The 24294-nt window shown below is 50.5% G+C and overlaps 1 protein-coding gene and 1 long non-coding RNA gene across 3 annotated transcripts in view; one reads left to right on the top strand and one right to left on the bottom strand.

Annotated features, from left to right (window-relative positions):
• Positions 1 to 746: 746 nt before the first annotated feature.
• Positions 747 to 23732, bottom strand: LOC139181402 (uncharacterized). Its single transcript, XR_011565373.1, has 4 exons — positions 23626 to 23732; positions 7205 to 7297; positions 6792 to 6854; positions 747 to 1450 (listed from the first exon to the last, which is right to left on the bottom strand). It is a non-coding gene; the product is annotated as an uncharacterized lncRNA (long non-coding RNA).
• TMEM185A (transmembrane protein 185A) overlaps positions 23135 to 24294 on the top strand; it is a 41855-nt gene continuing 40695 nt past the window's right edge. For both annotated transcript variants that reach the window (XM_070784744.1, XM_070784743.1), the window contains exon 1: positions 23135 to 23379. In XM_070784744.1, the coding sequence (XP_070640845.1) occupies positions 23150 to 23379 (230 nt within the window). In that variant the 5' untranslated portion in view covers positions 23135 to 23149. The remainder of the gene's footprint in view (positions 23380 to 24294) is intronic.

The raw sequence follows: 24294 nt of genomic DNA, 5'->3' as shown, positions 1-24294 counted from the left end.
TTTTTCCCTCTGTGCTCTGGTCCAAACTCCCTGTTTTGGAACAGTGTCCAGAGGGTGATGGGGGAGCCCGGGGGCTGGGCTGAGCATCGGCAGGCAGAGAGGCCCGCAGGCCCAGAAACAGGCAGCAGTCTGTCCTTGCAGGCGACCCTTGTCCTGCTGTAAAGTGTCCCTTGGCTCACAAAGCATGTGTGTTGGACATGGTGCCTGGTGGCCGCACGTCCAAAGACAGGCTCCTAAATACAGTTGTGAGGGCAGAGCGACAAGGGCTGGTGTTCACCTTGTGGAAACTTTGTACTTGTCTTTGGGTTTGGGATCACGTGTTTTCAAGGCCTTTGGCAGTGGCGTGACTGTGTTTTCCGGTGAACCTCTTGGGGAGGCCCCTGGATCAGGAGCTGGAGACACTCAGCTGCTGATCAGAAATTTGTGCCATCATTTGGGGACCCATAAGGAGCCCTTTTTGCTTTAGGGTGAATGACTCATGGGAGGTGACACCCTCAAGATCAGGAGCCCAGCTGAGCTGTCTGTTGAGTGGCAGGCAAGGCCCAGGGACCAGCCCATCCTGGGCTCGCCTTAATGCTTGGCTTATGAACCAGATCCTTGGCCGGGCGTGTGAAATGCTGCTTCAGGTGAAAAAGGACCACAGGGACCAGACCGAAGCCTGCCTGGGCTGTGGGCTTCCAGCTTCATCTGGCTCACCCAGTGCCGTGTGTGAATAGCATGGACAGATAGAAAGAACAGACTTGCAGTTCTTGTTCAATGCTTTATTTAGTCCGGTGGAGTTTTTCTTTACTTTATTAGAGCCAGAAATCAATTTTTGATTACAAGATAGTGCTCTTGAGTCTCCCTAGGAATCTGGGGGCTCAGGGATTGGGCTTGTCCTTGACCTGCTCACAGAGGACACACATAATCTGAGGACTCTCTCTGCTCCTCCTCCACCTCAGGGGCCTTGTTTGGGGCCATGACGGAAAGGGCTGCTGTCAGGATGGAGTAACAGGTGTTGTACAAAGCCATCACTGATTCATAACCTGGGTACTCTGGGGGGCTCTCAGGCAGTTCCCCTGGGCTGTCCCTTCCAGCTGTAGCTGGGTGTACAGACATGGCATTGCTGGATGTACCCTCTCCACTGGGGCCGCCCTGTTCACTGGGGAGATGGTTTCCCCCGGCCCACCGGGCTACGCTGCCGGTAGACCAAAGGTGAGAGAGCACAAATGAGCGCCAGCTGGGGTTCTGTGAGCAGCTGGGCTTCTCTTCTGGACTTTCTTGCCCGCCTCTTGGGCGCACTGGTTGTGGTGGAGTTGAGGAGAGTGTCTGGTTGCCACCGCTCGCTTCTTTCTCTTTGGGGTCACTATTGAACCAGTGGTGGGCTGAGCAGTTGTTCTGGAGTCATCTTTCCTCTGGATGTTCTGCAGGAGGACAGGCTTGTCTCTCTGAAAATTGGAGTGCGATAGATCTGAAAGGAAATGAATCATTTTCGCCATGGTGGGGGAGAGGAGCCCTTCCTCCCCACTCTCCTCCCCACCACTGTCCTGGCCTTGCCTAAGTATAGAGATAAGGTCTCTTCATTCCTGGCATGTTATGAGGCCCTAGCATGTAGCTCCTCACTTGAGGTGTTACTGGACCTCCATGACATTAAGTGGCCCCTGAAGGTCCTGTCTAAGGGGGTTCATGGAACACGACAGGCCCTGCTTTCTCCTCTTTCATTAGCCACCCTCTCACAAGAAAAATGTTCTCCTGGAAAATGAAACCCATCCAGCACTTGGCTTGCCTAGCCTAATCTCCCTGGAATGGCTTTCTATGTTACCATCATCCTCTTCTTCCCTGCAGAGCAACCCGGAGGGCAGATTTTACTGAACCCATAGAGGTTCAGTTCATGGGTGAAACTCTTCACACTGTTTGTCTCGAAGATTCTGTCTGTGCCTCTGTGCTGGAGGACCTCCATCTGGAAGAGATCTGCCTTGATGACCACCATGTCTGCCTCGTTGTTCCAGTGCACAGAGGTGAAGGCCGCATCCTCCATGATCCTCTAGAGCTTCCTGGGAAAGCCCTAGGACAGCGTTGTTCTCTTCCTCATTGGCCATTTCTGGGTTCTGGCCCTGTGGGGGCAGATTGTCATGGAGGCCTGGATCGGGGCTCTCGGGTTGGTCACCCTGCTTCTCCAGAGCCTCCTTTGAATCCACGTTTGGATCTGGGGAGGAATCACAGGGATCCCCTGCTGCAGGCTCCTCATCAGTTGATGGGGCCAGCAGGGCTGCACGTGCCTCATGGGAACTCTCACTAACCATGGAGCCAGTCTAGCTCAGGAGCATTCTCCACCCAAGCAGTGAATGCTCAGGGCAGAAGGGCCTCAGACCACGGTCGGGGTGCCCCATAAATAATCTCTGGAGATTCTAGAATCTGTGTCTTGGGCCAGGCAGCCAATTAAGTGGTCAGCTCCCTTAATTGTTTCATGATGTCACAGAGGTGATGTGGAGAGGCAGCCCTGGCCCAGTGTGGGGGAGTGGGGGATGGGGACAGAGATGTGATCCCCAGCTTGTCTCTTGTCTGAAAGTACAGAAAAGTATATTTCAGGTTGCCTGCAAAGGCTCCCATCTGTGGCCAGGCCCCTTGTTTCAGGGAACCAGGCCCTGGATGGGTTGACAAACGTGCCCCTGGCTCCACTCCCTCCCTACCAGTGGGCAGGCTTCTGCTGAAGGGCCAGATCCTGGCGAGTCCTGGCTTGGCTACCACGGAGAGAGACCCCAGGGGTCCGATGGGCCCCTGGCAAGTGCCCCTCCCAGAAAATGGGGTCTGTAACGGGCTGTTTTGGCCTAGCCTGAGTTGGTGGTCCCACGTCTCCACCCTCGGCCCCAGCCTTGCCCCTCTTCTGGCTTGGTCTCTTCTGGCTGGTGCTGCCGGTTGCTAGGTCCCTCTGAGATGGCCCAAAAGTCAGAGTCCTGTTGTCCTGCTCCGCTGCCCCCCAGGTTGAGCTCTCCCCAGAGTATGGCTGTGCTCGAGCACAGTGGGAGCAACCTCACATTCCACTTGACTGTTCCCCAAACACCTGAGACACAGACTACTCATGACACAGTATGGGAGGGCGCAGCCAGGTGCTCTGCTGAGCTTGCAGCCTCACCGAGCTCTGCCCACACCATACGTCATCCTGCTGGAGATCACAGGCTGCTGTCTTCAGTTTCCATTTCTTCCCATAAAGACCACTCTCGTGGCCCTAGAGTGCTCACTTGGGAACACCTGTGTGTGTGTGCTTTTCTCGTCCCCCTCCCAGAGCCTTGGATTCAGCCTCCCTGAGGCTACCTCAAAATTCCTGTTTCCTTTTGTCAATGGGTTGGATGGGCTTCTGCTACCCCTGTTCCTGGCCTGCCATGTCCAACTTGGGTCTCCGTGGGTACCTGCCCTTTGAAGGACTTGATTGGGGGCTCAAGGTACAGGTTGTTCTGTTGAAAACAAGCATTTCACTGGTCTTCTGTGAGGCCAGCTCTGGTCTTCTTTGCCCCTGCCCCTGTCCCCACCACCACTGTGGACCAGTTCTCCCTTACTCAGATGGCAGGTACATAGAATGATTTAGTTGGCTCACAGGTTACGTGCTTTTCAGGGGGCCTCCTTTACACACACTCACTCCCAGGGACATGTCTAACTTGTTGAGCTAGATGTGACCAAAGGAAGTCCCCGTTTCCCTGTATTTGAAAATGGATGAGAGTTGGGGTGTGGGACTGGACGAAGCCCCAGTGAAAGTCACCTGTCTTCACCACACATGGGCAATAGGGCAGTGGGTTTGGAGATGCATGTTCTCTGACCTTGGGGGCCACTGTTCTTCAACATCACCATATAGGGGACAGACTGGCACCTTGGAAAGGCCCATGTGTGAGGACCCTAGAACACTGTACCCCTAGGGAGAGTGTCCCCCTAATTTTGCCACTCAGCAGGGTCTTTGCCCTGTGTGAGGGGCACAGCCTAGTGTCTGAAAGGGGAGAGCTAAGAGGGTGTGGAAGAGGCTCTCCCAGGGGCCTTTCAGTCTGAGGTCTGGCGGCTAGAATGGAGCTCGCAGGCCTTGACCTGTGCTTGCTCCCTTGCCTTTGTGCTCCTAAACAGGTTGACAGAGCATTCCTTCAGGTCAGTTCATCTGACTGGGACATGACCCTGGAGGCTATGATCGTTGGTGGGGGCCCCTGGTGGCTCCTCCAAAGGGGACCAAAGACTGTGGTACCTGTGGTAGCCTGGCTAGGTGGCCTTTCCTGCTCCCATCCTCTCCCCATTCGGGGTCCCTCCTTGCCCCCTGGGTCCTGAGGGAGCTGCCTTTTCTGGGCCCCCTCCTCCAGGCACCACCCGGGCCCTGGCACTGGGTTTGCGTGGCACCAAGGAGTCTTTGTCAGCTCTGGCTCAGGACACTTGCACTGTGCACACACAAGCTCTCATGATGTTCAATACCTGCCTTTCTCAACCTCGCTCTCCTGCCCCTGCACTTGGCGTCCCCGCCCCAGTGTTCCCAGCCCAGAGGCCCTCCAGCTGCCCCCTACACTCAATGCAGCTGGGGAGACCTGGAGCCTCGGGGTTCTGCCCGTGTTACCTTCCCTCCCATATTGAAGGAGGCTCCTGTGGGGGCCTTATCCCAGTGGGCACTGGGACCATACAGTCAGGCCCTCCTCCCTCCTGCTCAGTGAGGAGCTGGTCAGCCTGGCAGGTTCAGTTGGGCAGGAGGCCCCATGGCAGCAGCAGGGACAGGGCACCACCCTCACGTGGGAGGCGCTGGGACTGGACAGACACACAGGCCCCCAGCAGAGCCAGTTCTCAGCAAAACACAGAGCAGCCCCATAGTGCTTCTGATTCTCCTTGTCCACTTCCTTCCCTGGGCCAGCTTTTGTCACCTCAGAGGCACCGTATAGCACTGAGAAGAGGAAGGCAGGAGAAGTCAGAAGGTCGGGCCGTGAACTGGAGTGGGTGGGAAGGGCGGGGGCTCCAGAGGAATTGAGACCAGGGCTCAGAGCCCACCCCAGCCCTCACTAGCATGTGGTTCTGCAAAGATGCCCAAGGCCCATGGCCTCAGTTCTTCATCTGGGAGGCAAGTGAGTGTGAAGAGCCCTGTGTGTTGGGCTGCATGATGGGACAGAGCTCGCAGGGCCTGGCAGCTATTTGCACTGTGACGGCAGGGCAGGAATCTCTCACATTGTTGCCCCCAGACACTATTCCACTCTCCACTGAGGGATGGGGTTGGCTGCTTTGTGATCCAGACATGTCAGAGAATACAACCCTCAATAGGATGTGGAAAAGCTAATCAACCAAACAGGATATTTCATAAATAAAACTAAGAAACTTTTTTCCTTAGACCATGGTGGACCATAGTGTTTGTTGCTCAGTTGTGTCCAACTCTTTGCAACTCCATGGACTGTGGCCTGCCAGTCTCCTCTGTCCTTGGAATTTTCCAGGCAGGAATACTGGAGTGGGTTGCCATGCCCTTCTCCAGGTGAACTTCCTGACCCAGGAATCGAACCCAGGACTCCCACAATGTAAGCAGAGTCTTCATTATTTGAGCTACCCAATAAGCCCCATTTCCAGTTAGAGGGCCTGTTAAATTTGGGAGTGGAGGACTGTTCCAGCAGGACCCAAGCTGCTGTAGGAAATAGAATTAAGAACCACTCTTTGCCTCTGCCTCAGCTGGTCTTCCATCCAAACCATTATTTTCCTTCATGGCAACCCCAGCGAAGGTCGAGTCCTTGATTATGATGGCCAGTTACAATCAAGATAATTTAAAGCTAATTAACACCTTGGGTTCCAGATCCCATGGACCAGGAAAAAGAGGGTACTTCCATGGATTTCTTGGGCACCACTTCAAGGGAGTGCGAAGGAATTCTGCAGGATTCCTAGCAGATATGGGGTATGAAAACACCTCCTTTGCCCCTGTGATCAACAGCAATGCAACAAGAGCCAGGACTCCTTCTTTCCTGTCCAAGAAAGAGATCTCTCTGGGCTTTGCTGCTGCTGCTGCTAAGTCACTTCAGTCGTGTCCGACTCTGTGCAACCCCATAGACGGCAGCCTGGTTGGATACCTCACAGCAATGATCCATTTCAGAATTTCCCATCACCCCCCAGACACACTGTCTGCAAGTCTGAGGGCTGCCACCACCCAGCCTCATCACAATCACCTCCCACAGAAGGAACCCAGCTTCTCAAAGCCCCAAACTGCCCTGGCTCAGGCACTGGCACTCCAGTGCTCCTCCTGAAGCCCCACCACCCTGCCCTGTGTTGCCTTGTTCAGTGTGACTAGGGGACATGTCTCTCCACTTTCCTTGTGTGACTGTGGCTCCTAGACCATCGCTCAAGGTGTGGGGTGTCCTGCTTCTCCTAGTGTCCCCACTGCTAACACAGGGTCTTCCACAGAGCAGAGGCTCCGTGAAGGTCTTCAGAATACATGAGCCAGTGAGCAGGGGGCTTAATTAATTATCTGCTACTTCCTTAAATAACCCAAGCAAACCCAAAAAAACAGAGACAATTTAGTTTTTGAAAATGACTCACAAGAAGGACAGAAGCACGGATTCACTATGATTACTTTTATCATCTAATTCTTACCCATCAATATTACTGCTAAGTAAGCTCATGTTTCCAAAACAGTTCTAATTCCAATTCCATTGCATCCTGTTCAGGACCACAAAACACAATGGAAGAGTTTCCAATCTCTAAGAGCTTCCTGGGGCAAGGCTTCCACAAGGGCAGAGGAGACTGAGGGGACAAGGCTGAGGGGGATGCAGCCTCTCCTGCCTCAGCCCCCAAAAGCTGCACCCCTACTGGGCCCTGGGCCTCACCTGGGTCCTGAAGGTCTTCCTCGGGCTTGCTCATCTCACTCATCTCGACCATGAGCACGATGCCTGGGATCAAACCACAGAAGTGAGGCAGGGGAACAGATGGGGACAACTGGCCTGGCTGAGGGAGAGAGGGACTGTGAATGGCCTTGACTGAGAACTGCACCCTGTGTGGTCTGACACAGGCCCCTTACAGGTCTCCTCTTGAGGGGTGCTCTCATACCTTATAGGAGTGTGCCTACAGGGCAGTCAGTCCCCTGGCTACCTGAAGGAGGGAGTGAGGTGGCTCTCCAGGGTGCAGTAAGCACAGCCTGAGATTTCCGGGGCTGACTTAATTGGGGGGATTAGGTCCTCGTGGGGTCCCCTCTGTTCTGGGATGGGAAGTCCCTGGTGCACACTTAGGGCGCACTCCTCACCTTGACTCCTGGTACTGCCTGGACCTCCTCTGCTCTCTGACCTTAGGCCATGGACCTCAGACCTCTGCTTTCGCCTCCTGGTTCCTGGAGCTCCTGTGAGAGAAATGGAGGGGGTACCTTGGGGGTATCTCATGCATTTCTCAGCCAAGGCTGCTCACACCCCCTCTCACCCTGAGGTGGGTGGTCTCCATCTGTACCCCTGCCTCACTTCCGTGTCTTGTTCAACCCCAGGAATCATGCTCGTGGTCAAGATGAGTGAGCTGAGCAAGCCCAAGAAAGACCTTCAGGACCCAGGCAAGGCTCAGGGCTGGGTGGAGGCATAGCTCTTGGGGGCTGAGCGGGGGGAGGCCCCATCTGACTTGGCCTCCTACACCCCAGCATCCTCCTCCTCCCCTGGGGAGGCCTTGCCCCAGGAAGCTCTGAATGAGATGATGGCTAATCTGATGAAGTTCCTGCTCCTCAAGTATTGAGCCAAGAAGCTGACCTCCCAGGCAGAAATGTTAAATAAAGTCATCAGGGATAACCAGGAGCACTTCCCAGTGGTCTTCAGCCAAGTCTCAGAGTGCCTGCAGCTGGTCTTTGGTATGGAGGTGAGAGAAGTAGACGCCAGGGAGCACATCTACTTCATGGTCTCCACCCTGGGCCTCACCTGTGATGAGATGCTGAGCAGTGGGCAGGGCCTGCCCAAGGCCAGCCTCCTGGTGCTGGTCCTCAGCCTGAATGTGCGGAATGGAGACTGGGCCCCTGAGGAAGCATTCTGGGGAGCACTCAGCAGGATAGGGCTGTGTGTTGGGAGTGAGCACTGCATCTTTGGGGAGTCCAGGGAGCTGCTGACCCAAGTGTGGGTGCAGGAGGGGATCCTGGAGTACCGGAAGGTGCCTGACAGCCACTCTGCCCACAATGAGTTCCTATGGGGTTCCCGGGCCTATGCGGAGACCAGCAAGTGGCAAGTCATGGTGTTTCTTCTCAGGGTCAACCAAAGGGCTTTTAGGTCCTTCCCACTCCCTTCTGCAGAGGCTGCGAGGGAGGAGGACTCAGCAGCCTGAGCCAGAGCAGCAGCCAGTCTGATCCTTCTCTCTGTTATTGAAGAGGGATCAGTCAGCTTCTCAGAAATGAGGACCTGGGCCAGTTGGGGGAACTGGTGTGTAGCAATTTTGGGTTCCTGTTGTCTACAGTGACATGGAGATTCATCTCTGTTTTCTTTAGAAATTTTTCAGACTTTGATTTCATAGAAGGGTAAATACAGTTCAGTGTCTTAGCTTTGTGAATGATGTTGATCCCAGTGTGTTTGTGGTTACCCAGTTCACGAACAAGAGTTTTGCTGTTTTTTAAAATTGGGATTTAAGATTGGGAACACTTTCATTGTGTTTTGCAGTCCTGAACAATGGAATAGGAATTAGAATTGTTTTGAAAATGCGAACTTATTTAGAAATAATATTGAATGGAGAATTATATAATAAAAGTAATAGTAGTGAATTCATGCTTCTGTCCTTCTTGTCTGTCATTCACAGTAACTAAATTATCTCTGTTTATTGAATTTTACTGGGCTATTAAAGAAAGTATCAGACAATCTGAGTCCCCTGCTCACTAGCTCATTTATTCCGAAGACCTTTATGGAGCCTCTGCTCCATGAAAGGCTGTGTTAGCAGTGGGGACACGAGGAGAAACAGGACACCCCCACACTTAGAGCGATGATCTAGAAGCCACAGTCACATGAGGTTTGTGTTGGGGGTGAGGGGAATCTCTGAAATGGATCATTGTTGTGAGGTGTCCTTTTGCTTCTTGGATAAACCCCAGGGAGATCTCTTTCTAGGGCAGGAAGTAAGGGGTCCTGGCTATTGTTGCATAGCTATTGACCACAGGGATGAAATAGGTGTTTTCTACCCACCATCTGCTAGGTTTCCTAGAGAAATATAAATCTTGCTCTTTTATGTATGGCCCAGTATTCCCTGTGCTGGCCCTCCTCTCTCTGCCCTGGGAAGCTGATTACCAAGTACATTGAAATGACAGTTTATTTGGGCATCTGGACTTTATTATTTTCACTTGTGAGCATGGTCTAGATTTCATTTGGATGAAATGAGTGAAGAGAAGCTGCAAAAGTGGACAGGACCTGCTGCATGACTAGAATCCTGGGATCTTTGAGTGAGCTGTGCCCAGCTGGGAAAGATACTGCTCCCCATCCTCAAACCCTCACAAACACCCAAATTGAATAATATATCCCCGGGGAGGAAAACACACAGAACAGCAATTTTGAGTGGTTTTCTATTCCATTTCCTATTGAGCTGCCACTTCTCTGAGGTGTCTTAAAAAGAAAACAATTTTCAGAGGAGAGAGGGACAGAGTCTGAGATCCAAATAACACTAGAAATAAGTAGTAGCCAGGAAAGATGCAACATCCGCCAGTGTTCTCAGGTTCAGGCAGGTTCAGAAATGTGGAGGCAGCAGAGACACAGGTTAAGGCTGTGCCTGGCATCAAAAGGCAGGAGCGACTTCCGGGCCTAAGGAGGTGGTAAGGTCACTGCAGTGGGGGGTGCGAATGGGTGCAGGGGGCTGAGGGGCAGCTCTCCGTGCTGAGTGCCAGAGAACAACAGGCACAGGAGATGTGATTCTGGCCACGTATATGGCAGCTGCCAGATAGTCAGTGGACACTTGGAAAAGGTGGAGAATTTCAAGACCCATGTGACCTGCTCAGACGCTCCTCCCCAAAACAAAGGAGATTTTTAACTGCTGCTCTTTGTTAAGCATCTGCTAGGCAGTGTGCAATTGGAGAGATGTCAGGTGCTCGGCCACCTCTTGTCTTCCTCTCTCCCTGCACACATGGGGACACGACCCTGCCAGGCCTCTTCACTTAGGAAGGGTCATGTGATGACCTGTGACCAGTGAATTTTGAGCAGAAGCAATTTTGTCACGACCATTTGTTTTTAAGGGACACAGGCGCCTGGGGTTGATCCTCAAGTCAGGACAACACACAGACACAGACCGCTCCGAGTGTGGTTCCTCTCCCAGAGACTAAAGTCCTGCACCTCTGACCCTTGACAGAGGCTGCCCCACAGGGAGCTGGCTTCAGGAATTCCTCTCACCCCTCACACAGACACACACCCCTGCTGCCCACCCTGAACCACGCTGTCAGCCCCCTCGGGGCTGTGCTCAGTCTCCATCAGGAGGACAGCAGCTAGCTCCCAAAGTTCCCTGTTGGGGTTGGGGGCATCCTCCTTGTGGGGCCCAGCCCCGAGGCCATCCACCCCTGCTGCCCATAGCACCCCCTCTCCCCTGGAACCTGGGCTTGGGATTTGTCCTGCCTGCCCCCCTGAGAGCAGCTTAGGCCCTGGTCCTGATGACCTCATGTGTGTATCTTTATCTGGAAGTCCCAGGGCGGCATCCCCTTCCACAGTGCTTCAGGTGGAGCCGTCAGGACTTGATGCAGCCTGTGGGTGAGTGTCCTGGTGGTGGGTCAGTAGTATTCATTGCCATGGAAGTGTGGGGCACATCTCTAAGATCCTGAGGTATATCAGACCATTCCCTGTGGAATCCCACGTGTTGGAGTAAACTCAGGGTCTTGTGAATGTGACTTTGAGGTCCTGGCTTTTGAGCCTGAGTGTAAGATGCAGAGGGGTGCCTGGTCAGCCACCTGTGCAGCCAGCTAGGACTTTGGTGTCCCCATTCCGGCTGTTTGAGCAGAGGATAGGCTCTAGCAGTTGGCAGGGTTGGTCCCCAGGACACTCTCCCAGGCACCAGAGGCCCAGACTCCAATGAGGATTCAGAAAGGAGCCAGGCAGGAGACTGTGGGGTCCCGGGGGTACAGACTACAAAGAGGGTTGGCCGCCCCAGAGAGGTGGAAGCAGTAAGCCCCTGTAGATCCCATCAGACCCGCCCGGGGCTGGCCGGGAGATGGAGAGGGGCACAGATGCCGCTGCAGGTGAGCTGCCGCCCCGACCTCCATGAGGACATCTGTGCTCTGGGGCCAAGGCCGGGACCACAGCTCCAGGGGGCAGTCCAGGATGGATACATGACAGCTCTCAAAGCATGTACTTGTCATGCCCCTCACTGGATATGACTGCTAGGTGTGGTTGGGTTCTTGCTCTGGGTACATAAGAACCTCAGGCCTTTGGCTGCTAGGAGGTGCAAACTGCCCCCTGTCCCCACTGACTTATCTGGGGGTCATTTCCAGGATCCAGCATCTTCTGCAGCAGCCTCTGTGTGGACACAGACCACCCTGTTCCCAAGCTGATCTTGCCCAGGGCACCACAGATTGGGCAGGTGCTATCCCTGGGTTAAGGATTCTCAGTGAAAGTTTTACTCCTCTGAGAAGTCCCTGTGTTTCCTCATGGCTTCCCCGGAGGCTCAGTGTTAAATAATCTGCCTGCAATGTGGGAGATGCAAGTTCTATCCCTGAGTGGGGAGATACCCTGGAGGAAGAAATGGCAGCTCACTCCAGTATTCTTGCCTGGGAATTCCCATGGACAGAGGAGCCCCAGGGGGTTACATTCCTGGGGTCGAAAAGAGTTGGACATGACTGAGCGACTGAACACTCACACGTATGCACACCTAAAGTTTTGCTCTGGACCCTTGATATCCTTTCCAACAATTTGAATCCTGCCTGGATCTTGACAGACTTCTGTGGCAAATAACACTGGCAGATGTCTTAAAGTGGTTTTTGAGCAAATACAGGGTTCCAGGTCTATACCTGGCCTCAGTTGTGGGCTCTTGCTGTAGATCACAGCCCTAGGGGGCTCTCCCAGAAAAAAACAGGTATTCTTTGTGTCTATTCATGAAATGAACTGACTGATGGGTGACAGTACTAGCCCAGGGGAAGTCCAGCAAGCATGACAATAGTAGCCACGACATATCAAGAGCAACCCAGGGCATTCCGGGGGAGGGGCATTTCCCGGGGGCACCATCCTCTCCAGTAGACACTGCATAAGCACAAACCACCCAGGCACCCAGGTTATTCTCACCAAGGTGGGGCCAAGCACAAGGAGCTCCCTGCCCATCAGAGAGAAGCTCTCGCATTCTCTAAGTGCCCTGAGCCTGCCCCTTTAGGTGCTGGTGGGAGTTGTCTCAGCCACCGTTCTTCTCCGGAGAAGCCCCCATTCCCCACCCACAGTTGATGTCTGCTCTGACCTCTAGCCTCCTTGGCAAAGGACTGACCTCCTGTCTGGCTCTCACCTACCCTCCTCTGTGGCAAATATCACTGGCTACTGCTTTAGGGACCTTTGTGAGCAAGGAAGGAATCCCAGGCCTTTGCTTGTCCTGGTTCCCTGAGCTAGGCCTGGGTACAGGGATAGGGCTGGGATGGTGGTGGGATGCAGGATGTGAAGCCAAGGGATACTCACAGGATTACATCTGGGTGGAAAGCCACATGTGCTCAAGCATCCAGAAGGAGGGGCATCCCAAAGACCCACAGTCTCAAGGGCTCACCCTGCCCTGCAATCACTGTCCTTTAAAGGACAGGCTTCCCCTTGCCTGACAATCAGTCTGCCCGGAGCAGTGAGCCTGCAGGAGAACATGGAACTCTGCAGCAGCTGGGAGAGAAGTGAGGAGAGTGGGCATGGAATGAGAGAGCAGGACTGTAGCCTGAACATAAGAGCAGCCTTCAGTGGGCTGTGCCTCCAACCCTCCATGTCCAGGAGCCTTCTCCATCCTCACACTCTCTATGCTAGATCTCACCCCTCATCCAGGATCTCATATTCATTCCAGGGGAGATGGTGTCTTGAGGGGTTTAGGAGACTTGCTGTGGGCAGTGTCCAATGTCAGGCTCTCTGTAGAATGGAGACTGTAACAGTACAACTTCTGAGCCTTGATATGAGATTATATTATTATATTAGGTTCCTAGAGCTGCCCAACAAAGTACCACAAATTGGCGGGCGGGGGCGGGGGGTGGGGCGAGTTGTGACTTCTCTCTCTTTCCTCAAGGCTCAAGTGATTTTCTGAAAGTCACAGTGGTGGTAGGGCCATGCTCCCTCTGATGGCTCTGGAGGAGGATTTTTCTTGTTTCTTCCATCTTGTGATGTCTCCAAGTGTTTCCTGGTTTTTGGCTGATTATTCCAGGCTCTACTTTCATGCTCTCGTGGCTGTCTCCCCTCTGGACATGCCTATGTTCAATTTGCCCTCTTCCTATACAGATAACAATCCTATGGGATAGAGTTCAGTTCAGTTGCTCAGTCATGTCCGACTCTGTGACCCCATGGATTGCAGCATGCCAGGCCTCCCTGTCCATCACCAACTTCCAGAGTTTACTCAAACTCATGTCCATTGAGTTGGTGATGGTATCAAGCCATCTCATCCTCTGTCGTCTCCTTCTCCTCCTGCCTTCAATCTTTCCCAGCATCAGGGTCTTTTTAAATGAGTCAGTTCTTTGCATCAGGTAGCCAAATTATTGGAGTTTCAGCTTCAACATCAGTCCTTCCAATAAATATTCAGAACTGACTTCCTTTAGGATTGACTGGTTGGATCTCCTTGCAGTCCAAGTCTTCTCCAACACCACAGTTCAAAAGCATGCATTCTTTGGCGCTCAGCTTTCTTTATAGTCCAACTCTCACATCCGTACATGACCACTAGAAAAACCATAGCCTTGACTAGATGGACCTTTGTTGGCAAAGTAATGTCTGTGCTTTTTAATATGCTGTCTAGGTTGCTCATAACTTTTCTTCCAAGGAGTAAGCGTCTTTTAATTTCATGGCTGCAGTCACCATCTGCAGCAATTTTGGAGCCCCCCAAAATAAAGTCTGCCACCATTTCCATTGTTTCCCCATCTATTTGCCATGAAGTGATGGGACCAGATGCCATGATCTTAGTTTTCTGAATGTTGAGCTTTAAGCCAACTTTTTCACTTTCATCAAGAGGATCTTTAGTTCTTCTTCACTTTCTGCCATAAGGGTGGTGTCATCTGCATATCTGAGGTTATTGATATTTCTCCCAGCAATCTTGATTCCAGCTTGTGCTTTATCCAGCCCAGCATTTCTCATGAAGTACTCTGCATATAAGTTAAATAAACAGGGTGACAATATACAGCCTTGACATACTCCTTTCCCTATTTGGAACCAGTCTGTTGTTCCATGTCCAGTTCTAACTGGTGCTTCCTGACTTGCATACAGATTTCTCAAGAGACAGGTCAGGTGGTCTAGTATTCCCATCTCTTTCAGAATTTTCCACAGTTTGTTGTGATCCACACAGTCAAAGGCATTGGCATAGTCAATAAAGCAGAAACAGATGTTTTTCTGGCACTCTCTTGCTTTTTCAATGATCCAGAGGATGTTGGCAATTTGATCTCTGGTTCCTCTGCCTTTTCCAAATCCAGCTTGAACATCTGGAAGTTCACGGTTCACGTACTGTTGAAGCCTTGCTTGGAGAATTTTGAGCATTACTTTACCAGTGTGTGAGATAAGTGCAATTGTGCAGTAGTTTGAGAATTCTTTGGCATTGCCTTTCTTTGGGATTGGAATGAAAACTATGGGATTAGGCCCAGTCTAACGACCTCATCTTAATGTGACTATATCTACACAGGCCCTATTTCCCCTTCAGTTCCCCTGGTAGCTATGGGCATGAAGATTTCAGCATACCTTTTGCGGATATAATTCAAATCCTAACAAATACGATACAAGGTGTTACCTGCATATGAAGTGGCTGACCCAGAGTTGCTGCTCAGTGACAAGGGGCTATTTTTACTGAGTATTCAAGATGTACCTTCCCCCACATTTTAATATTCCCACATCTATGTATGTCTAAGGATCCATTTATGCATTGCTTGATGCATATTTTTCTCTTTTCAGTTAAAATGTTATCAAATGGATGACCTATCTCATGTCTGTGCAAACATGGTTTAACTTGTTCTATAATAAGATTCAAAAAGCTTCAGCATGTCCATGCCCTGGGAGAATGAGAGGGCAGCTGCCCACAGATAATGCCTGTAGCTACTGGAAACTTAGAAAGCAGAGATCATGGTTCTGACAGAGGTGGGGGACCCAGGGTGAGGTCTAGGGTGTGGGGAAACTGCTTGCTAGCATGGCTCTTGTGTAGCTTGGACTCCCAAATTCATTTCCTGAGCACCTATAACCTAAGGGGCTGCAGGGAGGCTGAGCTGTCAGGACACAGAATTTGGTGACAGCACCACCCCCTTAGAATGCAGAGAGGTCAGGGCAGGGTGGAGCACCATGCATGGGGCTGGAGAAAACATTTTAGGAGGTGGCAGGATCCCACTGTAGATGGGAGACTGTGACAGAGCAATCTATCCATCTGACAAATGTCTACAGCTGCTTGACTGTTCCAAGTGGTGCTTGTCAGAGGCCCAAAAGCCTCCCTCCCTACCTGGAACACTTTCCTGGAGTCTCTGGTGGCAAGAGAGGTCCACAGCAGAAGCCACAGGGACATACTGGTGGCCCTAGAGGCCCAGACACAGCCTCCCTACTTGACCTTACAACAGGAAATGGTCCCTGCTTGCTTTAGTGGGTAGCTTGCTCCGGGAGAGGTGTTCATCCACTGGCTCCCAGGGACAAGTGACAAGAGGGCCAAAGAGGCCTGGACACACCCCTCCTTCTTGTCCCAGCAGCAGCAGTATGCTAATCCTAAGGGACTCCTCCCAGCAAGGGGTGGCCCTTCTGATCTCTGAAGGAAGATGTAGTGGGGGAGGGGGGCAAAGTTCAAGCAGAATGGAAGCCCCTCCCTGAGCTCCTCAAGCCCCCAAACCCAGCCTCTGCCAGGGAGCTCTCAGGGCACAAGAGACTAGGCACTTACGGAGTCTAGCTAAAGGAGCCAGAAACAAAGGGTCCTCTCTGGAAGTGGGCATGGATGTGGGGGGTGCATCATATAAGTGAAGTCTTGGGGACTCCAGGGATTTTCTCATTGGTGGCATTCAGGATGAGCCCTTTCAGGAACTCAAGAGTGCAGAATTTCAGGTCGAGAGGGCCAGTACAGTAATACAATTCACGCCCCAACCACTCAAGCTAAAGAAGCTGAAGTCAACAGTTCTATGAAGACCTACAAGACCTTCCAGAACTAATACCAAAGAAAGATGTCCTTTTCATCATAAGGAATTGGAATGCAAAAGTAGGAAGTCAAGAGATGCCTGGAGTAACAGGCAAGTTTGGCCTTGGAGTACAAAATGAAGCAGGACAAACGTGAACAGATATTTGTCAGGAGAAAGCACGTCATATGGATACCCTCTTTCAACAACACAAGATATGATTCTACACCTGAACATAACCAGATGATCAATATCGAAATCAGATTGATTATATTATTTGCAGCTGAAGATGGAGCAGCTCTATACAGTCAGCAAAAGCAAAACATGGAGCTGACTGTGGCTCAGATCATGGACTCCTTATTGCCAAATTCAGACTTAAACTGAAGAAAGTAGGCAAAACCACTAGGCAATTCGGGTATGACCTAAATCAAATCCCTTATGATTATACAGTGAAGGTGACAAATAGATTCAAGTGACTAGGTCTGGTAACCAGTGCCTGAAGAATTATTGACAAAGGTTTGTTTCCATTATTGTACAGGAAGTGATGACTAAAATAATCCCAAAGAAAAAGAAATGTAAGAAGGCAGAGTGGTTGTTTGAGGAGGCTTTACAAATAGCTGATAAAAGAAGACAAGTGAAAGGCAGAGGAGAAAGGGAAAGATATACCCAACTGAATGCAGAGTTCTCGAGAGTAGCAAGAAGAGATAAGAAAGACTTCTTAAGTGAACAGTGCAAAGAAATAGAAGAAAACAGTAGAATGGGAAAGACTAGAGATCTCTTCAAGAAAACTGGAGATATCAAGGGAAAATTTCATGCAAAGATGGACACAACAAAGGACAGAAACAGAAAGGACCTAACAGAAACAAAAGAGATTAAGAAGAGGTGGCAAGAATACACAGACCTGTACAAAAAAAGGTCTTAATGACCCAGATAACCAGGATGGTGTGACCACTCAGCTGGAGAAAGACATCTGGGATGTAAAGTCAAGTGAACTTTAAGAAGCATTGCCATGGACAAAGCTAGTAAGGGTGATGGAATTCCCACTGTTGTTGTTCAGTCGATCAGTCATATCCGACTCTTTGCCACCCCATGGACTGCAGCGTGCCAGACTTTCCTGTCCTTCACTATCACCTGGAGCTTGCTCAAACTCATGTCCATTGAGTCGGTGATGCCATCCAACCATCTCCTCCTCTGTCATCACCTTCTCCTCCTGCCTTCAATCTTGCCAAGCATCAGGGTCTTTTCCAATGAGTTAGCTCTTCACATCAGGTGGCCAAAGTATTGGAGCTTCAGTCTCAGTATCAGTCTTTACAATAAAAATTCAGGACTGATTTCCTTTAGGATTGACTGGTTTGATCTCTTTACAGTCCCAGGGACTTTCAAGAGTCTTCTCCAACCCACAGTTCAAAAGCATAAATTTTTTGCCATTCAGCCTTCTTTATGGTTCAACTCTCACATCCATATATGACTACTGGAAAAATCATATATTTGACTATATGGATCTTTGTCAGCAAAGTAATATCTCTGCTATTTTAATATGCTATCTAGGTTTATCATAGCTTTTCTTCAAAGGAACAAGTGTCTTTAAATTTCATGACTGCAGTCACAATCTGCCCCCCAAATTAAAAGTCTGTCACTGTTTCCATTGTTTTCCCATCTATTTGCCATGAAGTTATGGGACCAGATGTTATGATCTTAGTTTTCTGTTGAGTTTTAAGCCAGCTTTTTCACTCTCCTTTTTCACCTTCATCAAGAGGGTTTTTAGTTCCTCTTCACCTTCTGACATAAGCATGGTGGCATCTGCATATCTGAGGTTATTGATATTTCTCCCAGCAGTCTTGATTCCAGCTTGTGATTCATCCAGCCTGGCATTTACCATGATGTACTCTGCATATAAGTTAAATAAGCAGGGTGACAATATACAGCCTTGAAACACTTCTCTCTCAATTTGAAACAAGTCCATTGTTCCATATTCAGATCTAACTGTTGCTTCTTGACCTGCATACAGGTTTCTCAGGTGGTCTGGTATTCCCATCTCTTTAAGAATTTTCCACAGTTTGTTGTGATCCACACAGTCAAAGTCTTTAGTGTAGTCAATGAAGCAGAAGTACATATTTTTCTGTAATTCTCTTGCTTTTTCTATGACCCAATGGATGTTGGTAATTTGATATCTCATTCCTCTGCCTTTTCTAAATCCAGCTTGTACATCTGGAAGTTCTCAGCTCACATATTGTTGAAGCCAGCTTAGAAAATTTTGAACATTACTTTGCTGGTAGGTGAAATGAGTGCAATTGTGTGGTAGTGTGAACATGCTTTGCCATTGCCCTTCTTTGAGATTGGAATAAAAACTAATCTTTTCCAATCCTGTGGCCACTGATGAGTTTTCAAATTTGCTGGCATATTGAGTGAAGCACTTTTAGAGCATTATCTTTTAGGATTTAAAGTAGCTCAGCTGGAATCCCATCACGTCTGTTAGCTTTGTGTGTAGTAATTCTCCCTAAGGCCCACTTGACTTTGCACTTCAGGATGTCTGGCTCTAAGTGAGTGATCACACCCTAGTGATTATCTGGGTCATTAAGATCTTTTTTTTTTTTTTTTTAATAGATCTTCTGTGTATTCTTGCTACCTCTTAATCTCTTCTGCTTCTATTAGGTCCATACTGTTTCTGTCCTTTATTGTGCCTGTCTTTGCATGAAAAATCTCTAATTTTCTTGAAGAGATCTCTTATTTTTCCCATTGCAGCTGAGCTATTTCAAATCCGAAAAGATGATGCTGTGAAAGTCCTGGACTCAATATGGCAGCCAATTGGGAAAACTCAGCAGTGACCACAAGACTGGAAAAGATCAGTTTTCATTCCAATCCCAAAGAAGGGCAATGCCAAAGCATGTTCAAACTACCACACAATTGTACTCACTTCACGTGCTAGCAATGCAACGCTCAAAATCCTTCAAGCTAGGCTTCAACAGTACGTGAACCAAGAACTTCCAGATGTTAAAGATGGACTGAGGAAAGGCAGAGAAATGAGAGACAAAATTGCCAACTTCTGTTGGATTATGGAGAAAGCAAGAAAATTCCAGAAAAACATGTACTTCTGGTTCATTGACTACACTAAAGACTTTGACTGTGTGGATCACAACAAACTGTGGAAAATTCTTAAAGAGATGGGAATACCAGACCACCTTACCTGCCTCCTGAGAAACCTGTATGCAGGTCAAGAAGTAACAGTTAGATCTGAATATGGAACAATTGACTGGTTCCAAATTGGGAAAGGAGTATGTCAAGGCTATGTATTGTCACCCTACTTATTTAACCTGTATGCAGAGTACATCATGGGAAATGCCAGGCTGGATGAAGCACAAGCTGGAATCAAGATTTCTGGGAGAAATAACAACCTCGGATAAGCAGATGATACCACTCTAATAGCAGAAAATGAAGAGGAACTAAAGAGCCTCTTGATGAAGGTAGAGGAGAGTGAAAAAGCTGGCTTAAATCTCAACAGAAAACTAAGATCATGGCATCTGTTCCCATCACTTCATGGCAAATAGATGGGGAAACCATGGAAACAGTGACAGACTTTATTTTTCTGGGTTCCAAAATCACTGCAAATGGTGACCTCAGGCATGAAATTAAGACACTTGTTCCTTCAAAAGAAAAGCTATGACAAACCTAGACAGCATATTAAAAAGCAGAGCCGTCACTGTGCCTAAAAAGGTCTGTCTAGTCAAATATGTGATTTTTCCAGTACTCATGTATGGATGTGAGAGTTGGACCATATAGAAGGCTGAATGCCAAAAAAAGAGATGCTTTTGAACTGTGATGCTGGAGAAGACTCTTGAGAGTCACCTGGACAGCAAGGAGATCAAACCAGTCAATCCTAAAGGAGATCAACCCTGAATATTCCTTGGAAGGACTGATGCTGAAGCGCCAATACTTTGGCCACCTGATGCGAAGGGCCAATTCATTGGAAAAGACCCTGATGCTGGGAAAGATTGAGGGCAGGAGTAGAAGAGGGTGGTAGAGGATGAGATGGTTTGATGGCATCATCAACTCAATGGACATTAATTTGAGCAGACTCCGGGACATGAAGAACAGGGAAGTCTGGCATACTGCAGTCCATGGGTCACAAAGAGTCAGACACAACTGAAGGACTGAACAACAACAACAAGGGCCAGCCTGGCTGAAGAAGCTCTCAAGTAGGTCCCCCAGGAACCCTGGGGCAGGTGCTGTTCCCCAGCAGGCCTGGCATTGGTTCCTAGCTATCCCTCTCTGCACTGGAGGGACAGTGACACCAGTCTGAGTCCTCTGTGTCCCCTTCATTCTGCCACTGTGGTGGCCTGGGGGAGCAGCCCTGGTGGCACGGACAGCTGGGCAACAACTATTTTGTTCCCTGACCCAGGTCTTCCATGACCAGAGTGTCTGAAGGCAGCATTGGCTCCTTTTAGGGCCCTGCTCTTCAGAAGCCCACCTTCCACTCACCACATTGGAGTCAATGTGAATGTTGAATTGGAAAAGTCACCTACTTATCCAAAGGGTAGCATAAATCCAAGGTGGTCTTTAAAACTATGGTCCATATATACACTGAAGTTTCTTGAACCCAGTAACACGTGTCCACTCCAAAGCCACATGGATATGCTTTCTGGTTTACTTGGGGTTCATGCCTTTTCAACCCAGAACCATTTCAGGCCTTTGTATGAATATTATTGGCAGCCTCTAAGTAAGGTGGCCCTAAAATGTGGTAGACAGTCCAGGCTGGCTAGAGATGATGAAGGTGTCATCCTTTGCATGGCTCAGGGGCTTTCCTCAATGCTCGGGTCACTCATGGATTTGTCCACACAGGCCACTGAAGCTTTGGGCTGCTGCACAGGGTCAGACACTGAGTGAGGGGTCTGAGGTGAGCAGCAGATTGGCAGCAGAGTCTTTTGTGCTTGTTGGAAAGAGACAAGAGGGTCACCTGGATGCTCTGAATCTTATTTCCATGGGAGCCCCAGGAAAATACATGGCAGGGCCACCAGTGAAGTTGAGGCAGTGCAGGCACCTCCACTTCTCAAAGGTTCAGGATGGGAGGCTTGGATAGTCGAATTTTTCCTATATGTCCTCACGGACAGGCCTTTATGCTCCCTTGGTAATTTGGCTTGTCAGGACAAAAGAATACAGTGACAGTTGTTTGTGCATTGGCATCCTGTTCCCCCAGGCTAGGCAGCCCCCACAGGCTGATCATCTTGGATGTGGGGGGTACTGCCGGCCTACAGAGCAGTGGCTCAGCTCTGAGATTCTCTGGGACCTCACTAAAGTAGTGCCTGCTCTCAAGTCTCTGGAGTCTGAGCAGCCTGTTTGGTCTCTGTCCATGAATCTCTTGAAAGGGCAACAGTACCTGGTACTCAAGTGTCTTAACTGACCAACAATCTCACTCTTAATGCCTGTTTGGAGTGAGGCCACTAGTAAGGAAGTGGTGCTGGCCAATCTGGTCACTGGCAAGTATCTCTTTTTTTTTTTTGCAGAGTGTGGGCTTCAGGTTTGTCAGGAACTCCAAGTCCTACATCCTTCATTGCTGGGCAGCTCAGGGCACATTATACAAGCTTTTCTGTGCCTCAGCTTTCCCTTCTGTATTTCTATGCTCATTGAGAACCTCCTCAGGGATAGACAAAGGACTCCACTGGAAGGATGGGCTGGTGAGATAGACTCAAACTCTAGGACAGTCCTCTGGTGCTTCGGCAGCTAACAAACTTGATTCAGGTTACTCATCCTTAAAAACAGGTCATATAATAATACCCACTCCCTAATGGGTTTGGGAAGCCTAATTACCACTTGTGAAATGTTTTGCAAGTTCTCAAAAGAAAGGTAATACATCATAGCAAAGTATGACTCTCATAATTGTGATATTCTCAAGCTGCCTCCAGGGCTAAGTCCTATAAAACTGCCATTTGAGAAACTGCAATTGTAACAAAGTATAACTATTACCCATAATGATAGGAGACTAATGTCTAAGGTATTCCTGTGCCCATGGAAAACTCGTATCAGCGGGGAAGTGAAGAAGGTAGACTAGGCCACCTGCTTGAGCTTGTTCTGCTAATTCCAAAAGTTAACAGACTCCTTGAAGAGAGGCCCCTGCAGAAGCACCAGATAGCAACAGTGTTCTCAGAGCACCGAGTGTGCACCAGGCAGTGTGTTATGCATGCTATCTCACCGAGTCTTGCCAAGTTTAGGAAGTAGGTTTTATTATCTCCATTTTGCAGAGGAGAAAAAAATGAGGCTCAAAGATGTTGACTTGCCCAAGGAAAATGAACCCGGCAGTTATAAATAGGATGGCTCATAGTGCAGGAAGAGCTGGGCCAGGTGGGACGTGACCACAGAGTCTAGGCAGGAGCCAAGGAGACTTTGAACTAGGTTAGCAAAGCCAGGATAACTTCCAGATTTCCAGTTTGGGCACCCCACCTTGCAACCAAGCCGGTGATTAGGTCTACTGCCAACGCAGAGAGGCAACTGAGGAGGGGAAGGCCGTAGGGAGGGCGGATGACTTTGGAGCGGGGTAGCCTGAGTTTGGGACGGCCAGCATATCTCCTTGCGCTGACGTGGGCCTTGGGAGGGAAGTTGAGAAGCGGTCATTGACACGTTTGACAGGTGAAGCCTGGGAGGAGATCGCCAAAATGCAATGTGATTCCTGGAGTCACTACCCTCAAGGATCAGTTCTCGCTGAGGGAAACCTCCAGAAGGCAGCGCGGGCCAAGGTGTCAGGGGTCCGCGAAGACCACCCCGCGGGACTCCCGGGCGGACCGCTCCCTCCCCGTGGGCCTGCGCAGAGTCAGCACCCTGTTTGGTTCTCCGCGCCCTCCCCCGGGTCCCCTGTCCCTCCGGCCTCCGTTGTCCCCGCCGTCTCTTTAGCCCGGTGCGGGGCCGAGGGCCGGGACCTTCGCGCGCCGGGAGCGGGGACACCGGCGTCGCGCATTGCCCACCGCGCTCCTCGGGCCGGCGGGGCGGGGCTCAGGGCGCATGCGCAGCGGCCTTACGGAAGCCCGGAAGGAGGGGAGGGAGGTGCAACTCAGGTTTCTCCGGGAGGCGGCGGCGGCGACGACGGCTACGCGGCCAGCGCTGGCACCATGTACCCGCTGTAACGCGCAGACCGTGCTGCTCGGGGGGGCGGGGGGAGGAGGAGGAGGAGGACGCCGCCGTGAGTTCTCCGCCATGAACCTGAGGGGCCTTTTCCAGGACTTCAACCCGAGGTGAGGCGCCGCCCGCACGGCTTGGGGAGGCGCGGCGGCCGTGATGCCGCGGTGGGCGACGGGGCCTGCCCGAGCCTCGGAAAACCGATCGGCCTCGGCGCCGACCCGCTGCTCCTCCCGCGTCCGCTACATTCAACCTCCGGCCCACCGTCCCTTCTAGAACCTCCCGGCCGCGGCCCCAGCCCTGCCGGAACCCCGCGCCCCTCCGCTCGCCCTCCCTTGTTGATGTCCCGACTTCCCTCTCACCACTCCATCTTCTGGCACCCACTGCCTGCCTCCGTTCGCCGGGCCAGGGCCGCTTCACTTGACCCGACACCCCTACCCCCCACCCCAGCTGTTTCCTCCAGTTCCTCCCAGCCCTTGAGGTTTGCCTTGGACGTTTGCCCAAACCTCGCTTGTTTGCTTCTTTGTGGAACTGATATCTGAAATACTGTTGAATCCTTGGAGTCCGTGTCAGGGTATGGCGGGACCTTACATAATGCTTTCTGGGGGGTAAACCTGACAATTTTCCATGCGTGTTGTCTCATCAGTCTTGATTATATGTTTATTTGCAGGAAGTAGATATTGCTGTTCTGTTTCCCAGATGGGGACTAGCGAGTGGACAGGATGGAAGGCACTCAGGCTAAGGAATCGAGCGTCTCTCCTTGCACTACTTGCCCAAGTGTTCTGTAACTCTTTTACGTCCTCAGACTGTGAACTCCCTAAAGCAGAGATGGTCTCCTACTCAATTCTCTATTCCCAACAGGCCCCTGCTGTGTCTGACACACACAGGAGCCACTTGTAAAATGTGGAACTAAACTGAGCCCAAAGACCAGGCCATATGTAACTGGGGGATTTTCTTCTCATGTGAAAAATAAGGAGTTGGTCTAGCTGATCTCTCAAGTCCATTGCCCTGTGAAGAGAGTGCCCTGTCTC

Source organism: Bos indicus, chromosome X (assembly GCF_029378745.1).
Source record: "Bos indicus isolate NIAB-ARS_2022 breed Sahiwal x Tharparkar chromosome X, NIAB-ARS_B.indTharparkar_mat_pri_1.0, whole genome shotgun sequence".
NCBI lineage: Eukaryota > Metazoa > Chordata > Mammalia > Artiodactyla > Bovidae > Bos > Bos indicus.
Note: the sequence above shows the minus strand (reverse complement) of the source record. Positions and strands in the feature narration are given on the sequence as shown.